Raw genomic sequence first — 15871 nt, 5'->3', positions numbered from 1 at the left:
TCTCACGTGCTCATTATGAATAAAATGAAGGAGAGGAATATGTACATGAGTAACTTGATGCATCAGATCCAAATGCAGTACTTGGAAGATCAAGAAAATATGCAGATCGAAAGAGCGGAGTATTTATCATGGAAAGATCACGTTGACGGTTTTGTAGCGGAGCTTCATGATCCAGAAGAACCACCCTACCAGCCCCCTGTTGTGCCCACAGTTGTGCACAACGTAAACAGTATCAATGCCGATAACACTGCCAGTCGCAGCAGTGTAAATCCAGGCAAAGGCGCAGATCTTTTCCGAGGAAGGAGAGGATCTAGAGATCGATCAGGGTCCCCCGCCCCCTACAGGGGCAACACTGACAATGACAGCCGCAGTAACGAGAGATGTGGCAACAACGGTAGCAGTAACAATAGCTATCGTACAATTGATAACAGACCTAATCGCGATAGATCATCTTCAAGAGAATCACGATCAAATAGAGACTACCGAAACAATGATCGAGGCAGCCGTGATCGACGTGATAGCTACAATGATCGACGAGATAGCAGAAATGATCGAGATAACAGAGATGATCGAAATAGCGACCGAAGCAGCGAGTATAACAACAACAATCGTAACAGCTTCGACGGAAATAGCAACAGCAATAACTATAATCGCGATAACCGAGATGACTGACGAAATGATCGACGCGATGATCGAGCGAATGATCGAAACGGAAACGACGACGATCAAGAAGTGCAGATTGATCCTAGATGGATTCAGGCTGAACGTGAGCAGCAAAACAACCCCCCAGAACGCAGACTAAATTATAGAATCAGGTTTGGAAATTCAAATTTCAACATAAGACCAGACAGATTGCGTGAATTTGGGGTAAGGTATTCGGAAGAGAATAAGTATCAAGTCTATAACTTTTTGCACCGATTTGAAAGACGTATGCAGCCATACCAAGTATCCCAAAGTCAGTATTGCGATGCCCTAATGGTCCTAATTGATGATAAGCTGATTCATATGGCACCTTGGAAAGATTTGCAAGAAAATAATACTGATTATTATCAATTGAGAAAAGATTTCATTGATTGTGCTTGGGGCCCTCAGAGACAAAATGAGGCTAGAAATCACTTCAAGAATATGCCAGTGTGCAAAACATCTTCGACTACACAATGTTCGGAATTGATGATATGGCTGAAAGTACTCAAAACTACGAACTCACCATTCGAAGATATCATTATGATGATATACTATAAAATGACACCCAGTCTCAGACCTCGTTTCACTGAGATTGAATTGCAAGATATCAACATTTTCGAGAAAAGACTGAATGGAATGACTCGTGTTGAAGAGTTTGCTCAGAGACCACCTGAGCCAGAAAGGCATGCTACTCAGGCTCGAAATATGCAACAAAGATCAGAGAATCGTCAATCCAGTTTTGGCGGCACTGATAGGCGCTCCAATTCACACACAGTGCGGAATAACATCAATGAAAACAAAAGTGAGCGCACAACTGACAAGTATAAAAAGCCAAGTTACGATAAAAACAAAAGTCAGCCCAAATCAGAGACTACCAAAACCTACCAAAAAGACAAAAAAGATGAGTCTAAGTATAAAAAATCGAAGGAAAAGACACATGGTGTTAATCAAATAAATAAGGAAGAAACACCATCAGAGAATGAAAGCTCAGAGGAGCAACAATCCCCTCCTACCTCACCTGAGGGATCAATTGATTCAGCAGGATTGCCGTCGGGAAACGAGTAGCTGACGCGTGCAAATTAGCACAAGTGGAGCAATTCCATGAGCTACCACAAGAAGAGTTTGAACTCATTGGAGATTCACTCGCTGTATATTTAGCAAATATTATACCACGACGAAGGCCTGAAATCACTCAGCCTTATCTCAAAGAACAGATCAACATCAGCGATTTAAAAACAGCCATCAGAGCAGCCACCTTTACGAAGAAAAAAGCCATTCTATCACTGGCTCAATATGAACTGAACTACTCAGACATGGCTTCGAGTGTTGTGAAAAATTATGCAACACAGATTATGGAGAATTTAAAGCAGAAAGGATTTGAGAAAATTATTTTGCTGTTTCCACTGGTAAAGCCAAAAACTTCTGCAAGTAATCCAGTATCGATGGACAAGTATTTTGCATACAGAAGAGCGCTAGAATCACTGGAAGATGATGTTGTGTCATTTTGGTGGTCTCCTGCAGCCTTATTTTTGGACTTGAAAAGAGATTCACAAGATCAGTCTAAGCGCCAATTTCGAGTTGATAAAGATTACAACATGATGCCAGTGATGCATAAATTCCATTTAAGCAGAAAAAATGGCAGATATTATCCAAGATTTGCACGCAAAACAGAGTTGTTCCAAGAGATGGATAAAATGTACAATTACGATTGGCATCAGAAGAAACCTCCTGAGAATGGCACTGAGCAACATGGCACTCAGACTGAAGAGAGTAGAGAAGTTATAACTGAGGAAGATGGCTTGCAATATGAAGTAATAAGGAAGAAAACTCTGATCAAAAAGAAAAACTCAGACATTCCTAAAAACATTGAAAAGGAAGTCGCTGATGCTGTAAAGAAAATAGAGAAGTTAAAAAAGTTCATGAAACCTCAAGTACTCCATAAGCTACTCAACAAGATAGGAATCCCCTCCCCCCATGAGGAGGAACGAAACTTATCAGAGACGTTGCAAACACCTGTTAAATCCGCTGGGGCATCAGAGAAGTTAAAAATAACAGTTAATCACGTGACTGGGGCAACACCTAAGCCTCCCAACACAACACGTATGTCACAAAGTCCAACACATGTACCTCAAAACACAACTCAGAGTGCACAACCGACAGCAGGAACTTCGATGAATTTAATCCAGCAACCTCTTACACCTAAACCACCGCTGCGCAGAGAGGAAATTGAGGCTCGAGTCAGAGAGTAAATCCTCAGAGAAAAAGACAAATTTGACACGTGTGTAGTGCCACTTACGATAGATGGCACCACCTATCCAGCACAGCTCGATACCGGGGCAACTCCTAATGTCATATCAGAAGAAACTGCGAACACCCTGCTCAGAGATCACTACGATAGTATTCAGTACATTATGCTAAAAAAACCTATTGTGTGCTGTTTGGCTGATGATTCAAAGGTAGAGACATACAGGTATGTGATTGTGCCAAAACTCAAATTTGGAGAATGCGAGCTCAAGATTCCATTTTACATTATGAAAGGATGTAACCAGACTTTCATAATAGGTACCAAAACCATGAAGGTACTTGGAATCAAGCCTGATGTGGAAAATAAAAAAGCCACGTGCTGCCCTCCTGGCGAAGAGAAGATCGAAACACTCAACTTTATGACTGAGGAGGAGTACAAGGAGAAGATTACACTCAGGCGAGTTAGAGTAAAGAAAAAGAGCATTGAGCAAATTGATCGCATATCCAAAAGAGCCAACACAGCTGATAAGTACCAGGAAATGGAGCCTGAAGATGTGGACGATGGTCCAGAAATATTTTTGGAAACACTGAAATCGGATTTGGAGCAAGCTGTAAATGAAGAAACCATTACGAAGAAACAGGCTAAAAAAGCGTTTGACATACTCAAAGAGTTTGCCTGTGTGTTCAGCAAATATCCTGGAAAATGGACAGGGCCGCCGATGAAACTGACATTCAAGGATCCCAAGAATATCAAAAGATTCCACGGTCCGAAGTACACTCCATCCAATAAACAGATGCCACTTGTGAGAGAAGCTCTCAGAGTAATGATAGCCAAAAAGATAGTTGAACCTTCGACCTCACCTTACATCAATGCTCTAGTAGCAAACATCAAGAAAAATGGCGAGGTGAGATTATGCTTGAATCCTATGGAACTGAACCCTATACTCGAGAATGATTATAATGAAGCTCCATTGCTCGATAGAATTATAACAACAGATGGACGTGCCAAAATGTATTGTTGTCTTGATTTTGCGGCAGGATTTTGGCAGATGGTGCTACATGAAGCATATAGGAAGTATTGTGCTTTCATAGTAGATGGAGAAGTCCATCAGTTTATAAGAGTGCCATATGGATTGAAAGTGTCATCTGCATTATTTGTGAAAATGATAAATACCATCATGAAAGCAAAAAAAGGCAGAACGAAGTATGTAGACGATGTGCTACTCAAGGCAATGACTTTCGAAGAGATGATGGAATTACTAGTTGATACACTGAAAATAATCAGAGATAATGGACTTAGGCTCAATCCAAGAAAATCAAAGTTTTTTAAGAAGAGTATCAACCATCTTGGTTTTCAACTCCAGCCTGGGGCAATTATGAAGCAAAATAAAAAGCTCCAGAAGCTTGACGAATTCAAGAAGAAGCACACCAACAAGAAAGGCGAATTCAAACTCAAAAATGAAAAAGAAGTTATGGCATTTTTGGGAATTGTTGGATTCTACAAGCGCTTCATTGCAGATTATCAGCAGCTAGCAGTGCCACTTTATGAAGTGACTCGAAAAGAAAACTTCAAGTGGGGTGAAGAGCAGCAAAATGCATTAGAGATGTTGGAAACTGAGTACCGTAAAGAATTCAAATTAGCCACTCCCATTGATGGTGCAGATTTCTACTTAGAAACGAGTTTCACCCAAGATGCCATGAATGCGGTGGCATACCAGAAAGACAAAGATGGCGTAGATCACGTTGTGCTGTTTGTGAGCAACACATTTAAAGAGCATCAAAAGAAGTACACAATAATAGAGAAAGAGATGTACTCGCTTGCGAATGCATTAAAAAAACTCGAAATGTGGCTTCATGGATATACAGTGCACGTCAGAAAGGACATAATGTCAGTTGTGCACCGATTCAACACCCTGGCTCAAATACACCGCAAAGCAGCGGCGTGGATAACGCATTTTAACTGTCACGATCTTGTCTATGACCTGCCAAAAAGAGTTGGAAAATGGTGGGATAGACAGGCACCTGAATTGACCCTATACAGCACGAATTGGACTCATATGGTGCCACTTGGCGTTGTTTATAAAGATTTGGTCAAGGAGCAGTTGATTGATTGTCTTAAGAGGCTGGACTTGTACCAAAACAGAGATGAAAATTGGTCAAAAGTCATTCGAAGACTTCAAGCAGACGAGATTGACATGACTTCTAAGCAGAGAAAAGCGAAGAAACAGCTCGAGAAAAAATATGTCATTTTGGAAGAAGAAGAAGGTGTCAAAATACTACATCGAATCAGAGAAGATGGATCTAAAGTGCCATGCATGCCTGATGAGTTGTATAAAGATACCATAATGTACCTACATGAAGAGTATGGTCATGTGGGGGCTGCCAAAATTGACTCGATATTTCGACGCATGTATTATTCGCCAAATGTGCCAAAATCTGCCAAGTTGGCTACAAGCGAATGTCTCGATTGCAAACACAATAAGAACTTTGGGCAGAAAAAGAAGCTAGAGTATGCGCAAATTGAGTCTTATGGCATAGCAGATGTCTTGTCAGCTGATCTAATTGGCCAGATCGCTAACAAGGCCAAGGACCCAAAATACATGCTAGTCGTAAAGTGTGTATTCACTGCCAAAGTGTGGCTCAAAACCCTGATTGTGGCTACTAAAGAAGAGGTCTCAAAAGCGATGAAAGAGATACTCGAAGAGATAAAGAAATTGGGGCACAAGGTGCGCAAAGTGATCACTGACAATGGTACCCAATTTGTAAGTGATACCTGGAATGATTTACTCAAATCCTATGGTGTGAAAATTGGCCACACCACCAAGTATAATCCACAATCAAGCTTAGTGGAAAGAACAATGAGAATAATTGGCGACAGGCTGAGGGTAAAAATCAACCAATCAGCTGAGGACTTTGATTATACTCATCATGGCTGGCACAAATATGCCAAACAGGTGGAAAATGAGATAAATAATACACCTACCGAATTCGGAGTGAAGCCAAATGAAGTTTGGGGAATTCCTGATAACTTGGCTCAAGATTTGCCAGTACCTAACACGGGAATAAATGCCAAATTTGAATTGAGTAAATTACGAGAAGAGCAACGTGCCAATAATGTTCCATCTATAACATCAGAAGAAGCTCTAAGACTCAAAATGGACCCAAAAAAGCTCATTGTTGATAAGAAAGGATTTGTCTGGGTAGCTGTGGACGGAGCTTGTTCCCAAAATGGTACAGACGAAGCAATAGCGGGTATCGGAATCAGCTGGACACCTAGTGGAGACTTCAATGTCTCGGAAAGAGTTGTGCACCCAGAATATAAAAATTCGAATAATTTGGCAGAAATCATTGCATTGATAAAAGCGATGGAAATTGCCCTAAATAACCAGATAGAGAAGCTCAAAGTATTTTCGGATTCCAACTACTTGGTCACTGCAGTAAACCACAATTCAAAGAGATGGGTTGAAAATAACTGGAAAAATACCAACAAAAAACCAGTTCACCACAAAGCAGCGTTCCAGCAGGTCATTGAACTCTCTAAAAAATTCAAGGAGTTCGAGTTGAGACATGTGAGGGCGAGAAAATATGACCACAATAATTTTGTAGCTGACAAATTGGCCAGAAAGGCTGTCTATACTCAAGAAGTGGTTGATGAGAATATTGAAAATATGACCCAGCAGCAGGCTTTAGTGAGTTTTATTCGCGAAAAAAGAATGCAGCAGAGAATCAATAATGAGGTCGCTTTCAATAAATTACATGGGCCCCCTACCATTTTTGAAAATGGTGAATTGGTCATGTTAACTTCACATCGTTTATCATCATATGAAAAAGGACTTTCAAAAAAGCTATTTCAAAAACGCTATGGTCCATATACAGTCGAGCAGCATGTAGGTAGTAATTGTTACATGGTCAAAAATGTAGCTGACCCTACTGACGAGCAGATTGTTAACACTCGCCAAATGACGTCATACCTCAATAAAAACCAGTTGGAAGAGCTGAAAAATGACCTAAAGCAGAGATCAAAATTCAACAACAGAGATTTGGTGGAAAAAATTAGAGATTTTTCGAAGAAAAAAACCACAGGTCAAAGTGCTGAAATGGAAGAAGAAAATACTGATGAGGAGGAAGTCGATGACCCTAGAGATCCGGAATATTTACCGAGAGGTTCGCGAAAGCAGCCTGAAAAAACCCTGGAAAAAATTCGCCAAAATTGCGAAGCAGAGAGACCTAAAAGAGATGTTACAAAACATGATGCAGAATTCCGCGAGATAAAAAAGAGATTACGAAAAAAGCTTCCCCCCTCCCTAGAAAAAAAGCTCGAAGATTGTCTCAAACAAACGTTTCCGGACGAAGATGAGTACAAAGAGAAGAGGGAAGCGGCGCGGGAGAGATATGAAACACATTCGAGAACGAGGCAGGTACCTACCAATGCTGAAAGCTCGAACTTGCGAGATAAAAATGCACCAGATGGCCTTGATAATCCTCGCAACAAAAAGAAGCGAAAAAAGACCTTGAATTACATCCACTTAGAGATGTTGGAAAGTTTCGAACGTGCATATTTTGTCAAAGCTTTCACAAAGTATTAACCCAAGGCCAAACTAAGTGAGAAATGAGCTTTTGTTGCGTTCAAGGCCAACTACTTTTAGCATGTATGTAGATTAGTATACTTTCATATCCGAGTGCAACATTTTGATAAGATTATAATTAAGATAAAGGTACATTTAGTCTAGATAATTCGCCATTTTGTAAAAACTCACCTATTGTTAGGAAATTTTCGATGCACAACCGTTGCAATTCTGGCAGTCATTCGTTATATTGATGCTGTGCTGTGCAGAGCGGTGTTTTTTCGTCGTCCTTTAGCAGCAGAGAAGTTGAAAAGCTTTCATGTGATTTTTTTTCTTTTTCCGTGAATAATTGTAGAATTTTTCGTAATTTTTTCGTCGTAAGTTCTCCGAAATTAGAAGCAGTTGTCGATAAAAAAGAGAAGTTGAACAAGAAAGACTTTTTGGTTGTTTTGTTATTGTTTATAATGTAAGTTATTACTTGTTTAGAACAGGCGGATTATCTATGTTTGTTTTTTTTTCTTTTTTTCTTTTTCCTTTTTTTTTTTCATTTATTATGTGTTGTTGCACTCGGAATAAATTATTTTTCATGGTTACTGTTTAATTGTGACTAGATTATTTATTTAATTGACTTTTTGTAAATATTTGTAAATTCTTTGTCTATTTCAAGAGAAATTGAAAAATTCGCGTGAGCGTGCGTTAAGGAATTTTGAACGAGAAATTTTTTTCCAAAAAAACTAGAGAAGTTCAAAATTCAAGTTCGATAAAAGGTCAAGAGAGGCGCGAGAAAGTTCGCAGTTGCGAAAAAATGAAATCGCAACTTTCGAACTTGAAAAATTTGCAACCGGCCAGCTGTCAATGTACATAGACAAATGTTCCTAGCTGCCCGTGGGGATAGACAAATGTTCCCAGCTGTGTGTGGGGATAGCAACGAGCGACCAGCTGTCCGTGACGATAATGCGGAACCAACGCAACACAACACGAGAGAAAACGAACGCGACACGATCTAAAGCTAACGAGATCATATGGCACGCGTAAATAGAGATGTACAAACAAGGTACTTACTTCAGCAGAGATGAGAAAAAGGATTCCAGTTCCAGCTCCAGAAAAAAAACGTTAGTTCGCTGATAAAAGAGATGTTGAAAAATTCCATTAACATGTACGAGAAAAATGAAAAACTAATCGTAAATTCAACGTACCTGCAATCCTGGCAGTTTTCCAGACACTGCAGTATTGTTTCGGCATCTCTGTTCAATATGGACGCTGTAGGCTGAGAATTCAGCCATCTCTGACGGAAACAGTCATCTCCGTTCGGTTCCAGTGAACTTATTTCGACGCCGATCGAATCCGGGAAAGTGGCTGCTGGAAAAGAAAAGTATCATCGTTAGTCTAACATCTACAAGTACGATTTGGAACGCGTAATTAATTAAAAAGTACCTGTTAATTACTCCAGAAGAAGAGTTCATTGATCTCGTGTTGGTAAACAAGCTGTTATCGCACCGGCGAAGCGTCTTTACGAGTTGCGCATTTTTGGCTTTGCGTCGAACTAGTTGATACGCGCCTCAACGCGTGTTTTTACGTAATTTTCGTGTTTGAAATTTGCCCACATTTCTCTGCTTGTTATGTAAATATTTTGTGTTTGTGAATTTTATAGCACTATAGCGACTAAGTTGTGACCTGTTTTATTTATATGACAAATTGCATCTAAGGTAATTTTAAGTCGCTAGTGCCGTGAAAAAGCAGCAGAGATGTTTTAAAATTGGAAATTCGACTTGTTGGAAGTCATGGATGGATGCCGAAGAACCTAGCTATTCAACATCTTGGAAGCTGCGGGTTCATAGAAGCGGGGCAGAGGGGCCCTACCGTCCGTTGTCCGATTGGCCAATTTTGGCTTCAATGATCCAGCATCTCCGATGTCCACGCTGTTTCAATGGAAGCGGGGCATATGTACCGGTAGGGGATGCGCCCGCAGCTTCCACCTAGAGGGAAGTTGTGTTCCTGTCGGAGTGGCAGCACTGCTTACGAGTAGTGCACTCTATCGCAGTAGTTCGAGATACGCCACTCCGAGCTTCGAGCTTTGAAAGCTCGTTAGGTATATTTTCACTGGTGCTAGCGTAAGGTAGCAAGTTCAGAGCTTCCGCTTGTAGTCGATACTACAAGTGTCTTTTATTCAATAATGTGTAGTGTATTTTATTATAAATCTTCGCGTGTGTTATACCAGAGAAGTGAATAAAATATTACGAACATTTAGCGGTCTTATGATCATTTATGAGGTGTCTCAACATCACTGCAATTTGATATCTTTCGTAAGGATATCGGGCAAGTTTAGGTTCCCTGGGCTTACTATATGCACGCTGGTCTTGGCGACGTCTCCCTCAAAGTAAAGACGTCCCAAACCACCACAACTCTTTCAGGAATCCCAAAAATCATGAAATTGGCTGAGAACCATTTGGTAAATTGGGGACTGGGCCTCCACCTTCCCCCGTGCGACTACGAAAATCCAAATTATGACAAATTTCACAAGTAGGTACATTTTTGGAAAAAAATTACAGGACTGGCAATGACGATGGAACCATTGGCTAAGAAACTACCCGGACAGAAGCTATGCTTTCAGTATTACTTCGGCGAAGTTGCAGGTTTTTCGTATAAAAAATTACCGGATTATTTTGCTGATGTAAATCTTGAATTTCACTAATATGCCTTTCATCGACATCAAAAAATTTAGCATCGATTAACACTATCGATCTTTTTTTGCAGTACATTTTGAAGAATTTCAACCATGACCGCGAATTCTACCTCATTGGACACAGTTTAGGAGGACTGATAGCTTTAGAAGTGGCTAATATTTTGGAAAAACGTGGAAAACGCGGACATCTATGCTTGATAGAATCTTCGCCATCGTACTACAAACAAAAGCAGATCGCTCGGGGATCTCTTTCGAATGAACAAATACAGAATAGGACTTGTGTAAACGTGATGCGAATATTATTACCTATAAAGGCTACAAAAGAAGTAAACACCTCTGATATAGATAACTTGAACAAAAATATTTTAAATGAAATATTCAATCAATCATACATCGGCATACCTTTCACAGAATATTGAATTGATAAATGACCAACCAGATTGGCAGTCCAAAAAAAAGCAATGTTTCTCGTTGCTAGCATCGGTGCTGAATAATGATGAAAACATTTTGGGTCATTTACTCGACAGAATTTATAGTCAATTTAAAGCATTACTCGATTACGACCCTCCTCAGGTATTGTTAGAATCATCTTGCGAGCTAATCAGGTGTATCGAAGATCCAATCGATTCGGACGAAGCTTACAGCTTATCACAGGTACATTAATATTATTCACTTTTCGTTCATGAAATTGAGGGACGCGCGAGACTTCTCATTTGAACATCCATATCGTTCTTTTCCCACGAATTCTAGAATCTACGAATTATTAAAACTCAATCTAACCCTAGTCTTGTTATTTTTCAGTATTTCAAAAACCCTATAAAAATTAATAAAATTGACGCCGACCACGTTTCTATTCTACGTCATCAAGAAACTTCAAAGATTATAATGGAATGCCCAGTATGGAAAGAGTAATTAGATAATAAAGTTTTTCGAAATCGATTCAACATTTCAAATGAAATTTTAATTGAATAATCTACACAAAAATCACATTTTCACATTGATTACATGATGTACGTATAATGCAAATTATGAAAAAATACGACAACGAATGAATATACATATTACTTCTATAATAATCATTAAGCATTAATTTTTAATCAAGTACAGAGCAGAAAATTAAACATGAATGTACTTCAGGATTTTTTTCCGAATTTTTCTACAGGCATCAAACAGGGGAAAAAAACAAAAAATCCACGTGAACAAGATTCTCGTCTTGAAATTTAAAAAACAAGTGATCTAATTAATATTTCAGCACCATTAATTTCGATAAAATTTGCACTTCGAAAGAAAATGTGAAATTTTTTGTTTTTTACACTTGTGATAATTTTTATACAAATATATACTAGTATCGCCAAATTTAAAATAAAAAAAAGTGAAGGAATTCAAAAAATAGAATTTGACACTTGAATTTTGAAAAGAAGACCGTTTTGGGATGTCACTTAAATTTTTGTGTGCAGACTACCAGACAATGACAAACATATAAATCAATAATTATTACTTCACATTACGTTTTTTAAAAAACTAATACATAATTTTGAAATTTATTCGTCTCTTGAAAAATGTTTGAATCAGAGGAAGCTAACAAAAAAATGAAAAACTGTTTTTTGAGGAGAATTTTCGCCCGCTTATGCAATTATCATACAAATACTAAGTTCAAGCGAAAATTTTAGAACAAATTCGTTCATTTTTTGTGGAATTTCCAACACCATATCCTTGAATTTACGGAGCCACCACATAATCCAAGCGAAGAACGATGTGGGTTCCTGCAGCATCTGCGACGCCTCTTCTAGTGATTTTTCCACAAATATGATGGCGGTTTCCAATGATTCAATCCATTCCTTAGCACAGCGATGTAAGCTTCTGATGTTTTTCAGACTTTGGCGCAAAAATTCCAATAAAATACGTTTCGCCTTTTCATTACTAATCGACGCGAATTTCTGTTTGGAAATTTTTAAATCATTTGCACGATCTGCGACGGGAACACTTGCCATTTTTTAAATTGTACAAATACGCGAAATTTTCAATCACTTTGTACAACGTTTCACAACCACGAAAGCATTATTCATTGAACTATGTAGTAAAGTACTCGACTGATTTAATTTAATGTACCTAGACCTACCTTTGGTCTCACTATAGAAGAAAAGTAATCAAGATAATGTTATCTTACACAAATTACCCGATGATACGGGCATAGTTGAGTTTCTGATATTTATTCTTGGAAATAAAATTGTCGATTCTGTCATATGTTGATTCGAGCCGATTCGAGCAAGGATCTTAGTGGTAATTTGTCGGTAGCTCGTAAAACCAAAAATTCATTGTAGACAAAACAACACAACAGCATAAGTAAGATTATTTTGACGTTGATAATTAACTACACAATCAACAAAATAAGTTTTTTTTTCGACATAGCGAAAGAGAACCCCCTTATCAAGCTTGTAAAAAGAAATGATGCATGACTCATCCTGATTTTGATAGAGAGAACAGTATGCACAGAAAATGAAAAGAATCAAAAAATTCAGAAAGAAGAAGACAATGAATGGGAAATTTCCAAGTTTGATTTGTAAAATGGGAAACAATAGATTTGTTAAAAGCTTTACTTCTAGCAGAAAATTACTTTAAAAATTGAAAAATTTCTTCAAATGTTTGAATTTTGAGAGGGGAGAGAGGGGGAAGAAAGCAACGTGCTAAGAATTTATTCAAGTTGAAATTTGTCTCATTTTTGAAGAGATAAATATTTTGGAAGAAGAGAATGAACGGTAAGCATCAGCATCATTTTTTGACAAAAAAAATAAAACTTGTTGGCAATTTAGACAAAAGAACAGGAATTTATAGTTTTAGCAATTTCGGTAAGAAAAACAGGGCAGTAACAGCAGAACACAACACAAGCAAAAAGTAGAATAAATGTAGAAGGAACAAGATAAGCAAGACAGGAAGACCAGTAAACATCTTGATAAAATGGCGAATTCTTGCTCTCTTTAAAACAAATTCGTATACGTCTTAAAGCCTTCATTTCAAAAAAAAAAATCAGAAAAATCTTGAAAAAAAATTGGGAAAAATCGTTTACCAAAATACGTCCAAAGCCTGGTTATGGTAAATTCAATTTTTCAATCACAGAATTGAGTTTGGCCCTGTTCGGGGACGCCTGTCAGTATTTCTGATTGAAGGAGAGAGGAGGGAAGTAGTACAGAACTATTCACAGTAGAAATTTCAGTTTTTCAATCACAGAATTCAAGTATTTTGAAATCATTGGTGTTTTCAAAATTGGGTCGGTAAGTGTTTTCATATGTACCTACAATTCGAAAAAAAAACTGATAAAAATGCTCGATTGAGCTGCTCGAACTTTGAGGATAGCTTTTCTCGTCATGACTGAAAAATCCTCAACTAAAGGGTTTCGTTTAAAAGGTACGCCATGAAAAGTTCGCTCACTGTAAATTGATAAATTCAGCATCACTTTACGAAAATATTTCCCAAAAAATGGCCATAAATCAAATTTAACAAATAAATGATGTAAATACATCTAGAGCAACCTTTGTATGGATTAATGCAGATTTCAATTAAACTATAAGATGATTTTGTATAATCTCCCAGTAGAATTGTATTTTTTCAAACTCTCCATCCTCGTCTTTCTTCATCAAAAATTTTTCAATTTGTAGAATACCCTTCCCCCCTTCCTGAAAAAATCATTCAAACAGTAATATTTAATTTTATTTGGTCAATCTACGCGAAATGTTGGCAGAATTATTAGATTTTTCACCTCCACAATACCCTCGACCAATTCAACCGTTCAAAACAATACTTACCGTATCGTAAGATATTTCCGAAAATGAGACAAACTTCATAATCATTTGCGTTGAAAAAAATGACGATTTCACGAGCCGATGAATTAGTTTTGGTTACCAAGTGTTCGGCATTTGAAATTTTCAAGAGCCGTTAAAAATCCAAATATTACGAACTTCTTCTTCAGGTGACCCACTTTGAACCTCAAAATCGTGATACAATTTCCAACCAAAATTACTCAAAAATTTTCGAAAAAGATCTGATACCTACATAGAAATGTTTGGTTTTCTGCAGAAATTTCAACCAACTTTGTCGAAAATTCCAGGGGAAAATGATCCAATTTTGGTCTAAAGATATTCAAAAGAGCTCAAAAATAAGTTTTGATGGAAAATTTTGATTTTCTGCAGAAATTTTAACCAATTTGAATAAACCGCATGACACGTTTTTCAAAATTTCAGAAAATCATTAGTTAATTTTTACGCCTCAAAATTCTTCAAAAACGCGGAAAAAGTTTCTTCGTCAAAATTTTCAGATTTCTCGCAAAATTTTTACTCATTTTGAAAGACGCATGAGACGATTTCAGGGATCCCAAAAATCATGATCCAATTTTGGGCTCAAAATTCTCCAAAAATTCTTAAAAACATTTTCGTTAAACTTATTTGAATTTTTACGGATTTGTATGGGACGTCTAGACAACCATTTTTGTGACACTTTCCGGATTTGCCCAGAAATCACACAATGTAACAAAAAATTGGCTGAAAGTCATTTAGAAATTTGAGCCCCCCCCCCCCTGATCAACTATGAAAATCCAAATTATTACACATTTCACAAGTACATATCTGGTAAAAAGTCACAGGACTAGTCAATTTAAAGCATTACTTGATTAAGAATCTCCTCAGGTAAGTATTGTTAGAATCATTTTGCGAGCTAACCAGGTGTATCGAAGACCCAATCGATTCAGACGAAGCTTATAGCTTATCACAAGTATGTACATAAATAAGCTATTTATTAATTTTTCATTTATGAAATCGAGAGACGGGTGAGACGTCGTATTTGAATATTCAGATCATTTTTCGCGCATTCTAGAATCTACCTATTAAAACTCAATATAACACTCGTCGTCTTGTTATTTTTCAGTACATATTTCAAAAACCCTATAAAACTTGATAAAATTTACGCTGATCACGGTTCTATACTACGTCATCCGGAAACTTCAAAAATCATGGTGGAATGTCCAGTATGGAAAGAGTAATTATTCGATAATCAATTTTCCAAAATTTATTAAACATTGTACTCATACTCAACATTCACAGTCATAGTACACTGAACTTCTTTGAATTATAAATAACAATAGAAATTTTTATTTAAAAAATCTACACAAAAACCACTTCTGGACATTTGTCTACATAATATACGTAGGTTCAAGTATAATGGCAATTAATAAAAAATACAACAAAATGAATAATTGCACATTACTTCTAAAATAAGCACTAATTTTTAATCAAGTGCAGTACAGAAAATTAAGCACAAAATATGTATGTACTTCAGAATATTTTTTTAAAACTAAATTTTAGAATTTTTCCACGGGTACCAAGCGAGAAAAAAATCTACGTAAACAAGACGCTCGTCTTGAAATTTAAAAAAATTTGTGATGATTTTCATAAAGGGTATCATCAAATTTGAAAAAAATGAGAGAAATTCAAAAAATGAAACTTGGCAACTTGGCACTAGAATTTTAAACGGAAGATCATTTTGGATTTGGAATGTTACTTCTATTTTTTTGTACAGATTACCAGACGACGCCAAGCATTTAATAAAAGTACTTCATATTACTTATTTAAAAAACCAATAGATAATTTTGAATGTTCGAGTCTTTTGTAAAACGTCCAGAAGAAGTTAACAAAAAAATAAAAAACTG

General features: G+C 37.3%; 1 protein-coding gene across 2 annotated transcripts in view; it reads left to right on the top strand.

Annotated features, from left to right (window-relative positions):
- Positions 1–12420, top strand: part of LOC135837661 (fatty acid synthase-like) — a 29445-nt gene extending 17025 nt beyond the window's left edge. Inside the window, exons 34-38 of one of the 2 annotated variants that reach the window (XR_010557234.1) lie at positions 10043–10164; positions 10248–10502; positions 10588–10830; positions 10978–11186; positions 11339–12420. Coding sequence is in view for 1 of the 2 variants with exons in the window: in XM_065353014.1 (XP_065209086.1) it covers positions 10043–10164; positions 10248–10502; positions 10588–10830; positions 10978–11088 (731 nt within the window). In the remaining variant the exon portion in view is untranslated. Of the gene's footprint in view, positions 1–10042; positions 10165–10247; positions 10503–10587; positions 10831–10977 lie in introns of both variants that reach the window. The other variant, XM_065353014.1, reaches the window with a different exon arrangement.
- Positions 12421–15871: the final 3451 nt, after the last annotated feature.

Source organism: Planococcus citri, chromosome 2, assembly GCF_950023065.1.
Source record: "Planococcus citri chromosome 2, ihPlaCitr1.1, whole genome shotgun sequence".
Lineage (NCBI taxonomy): Eukaryota > Metazoa > Arthropoda > Insecta > Hemiptera > Pseudococcidae > Planococcus > Planococcus citri.
The sequence above is the reverse complement of the archived record's forward strand: the minus strand, read 5'-3'. Positions and strand labels throughout refer to the sequence as shown.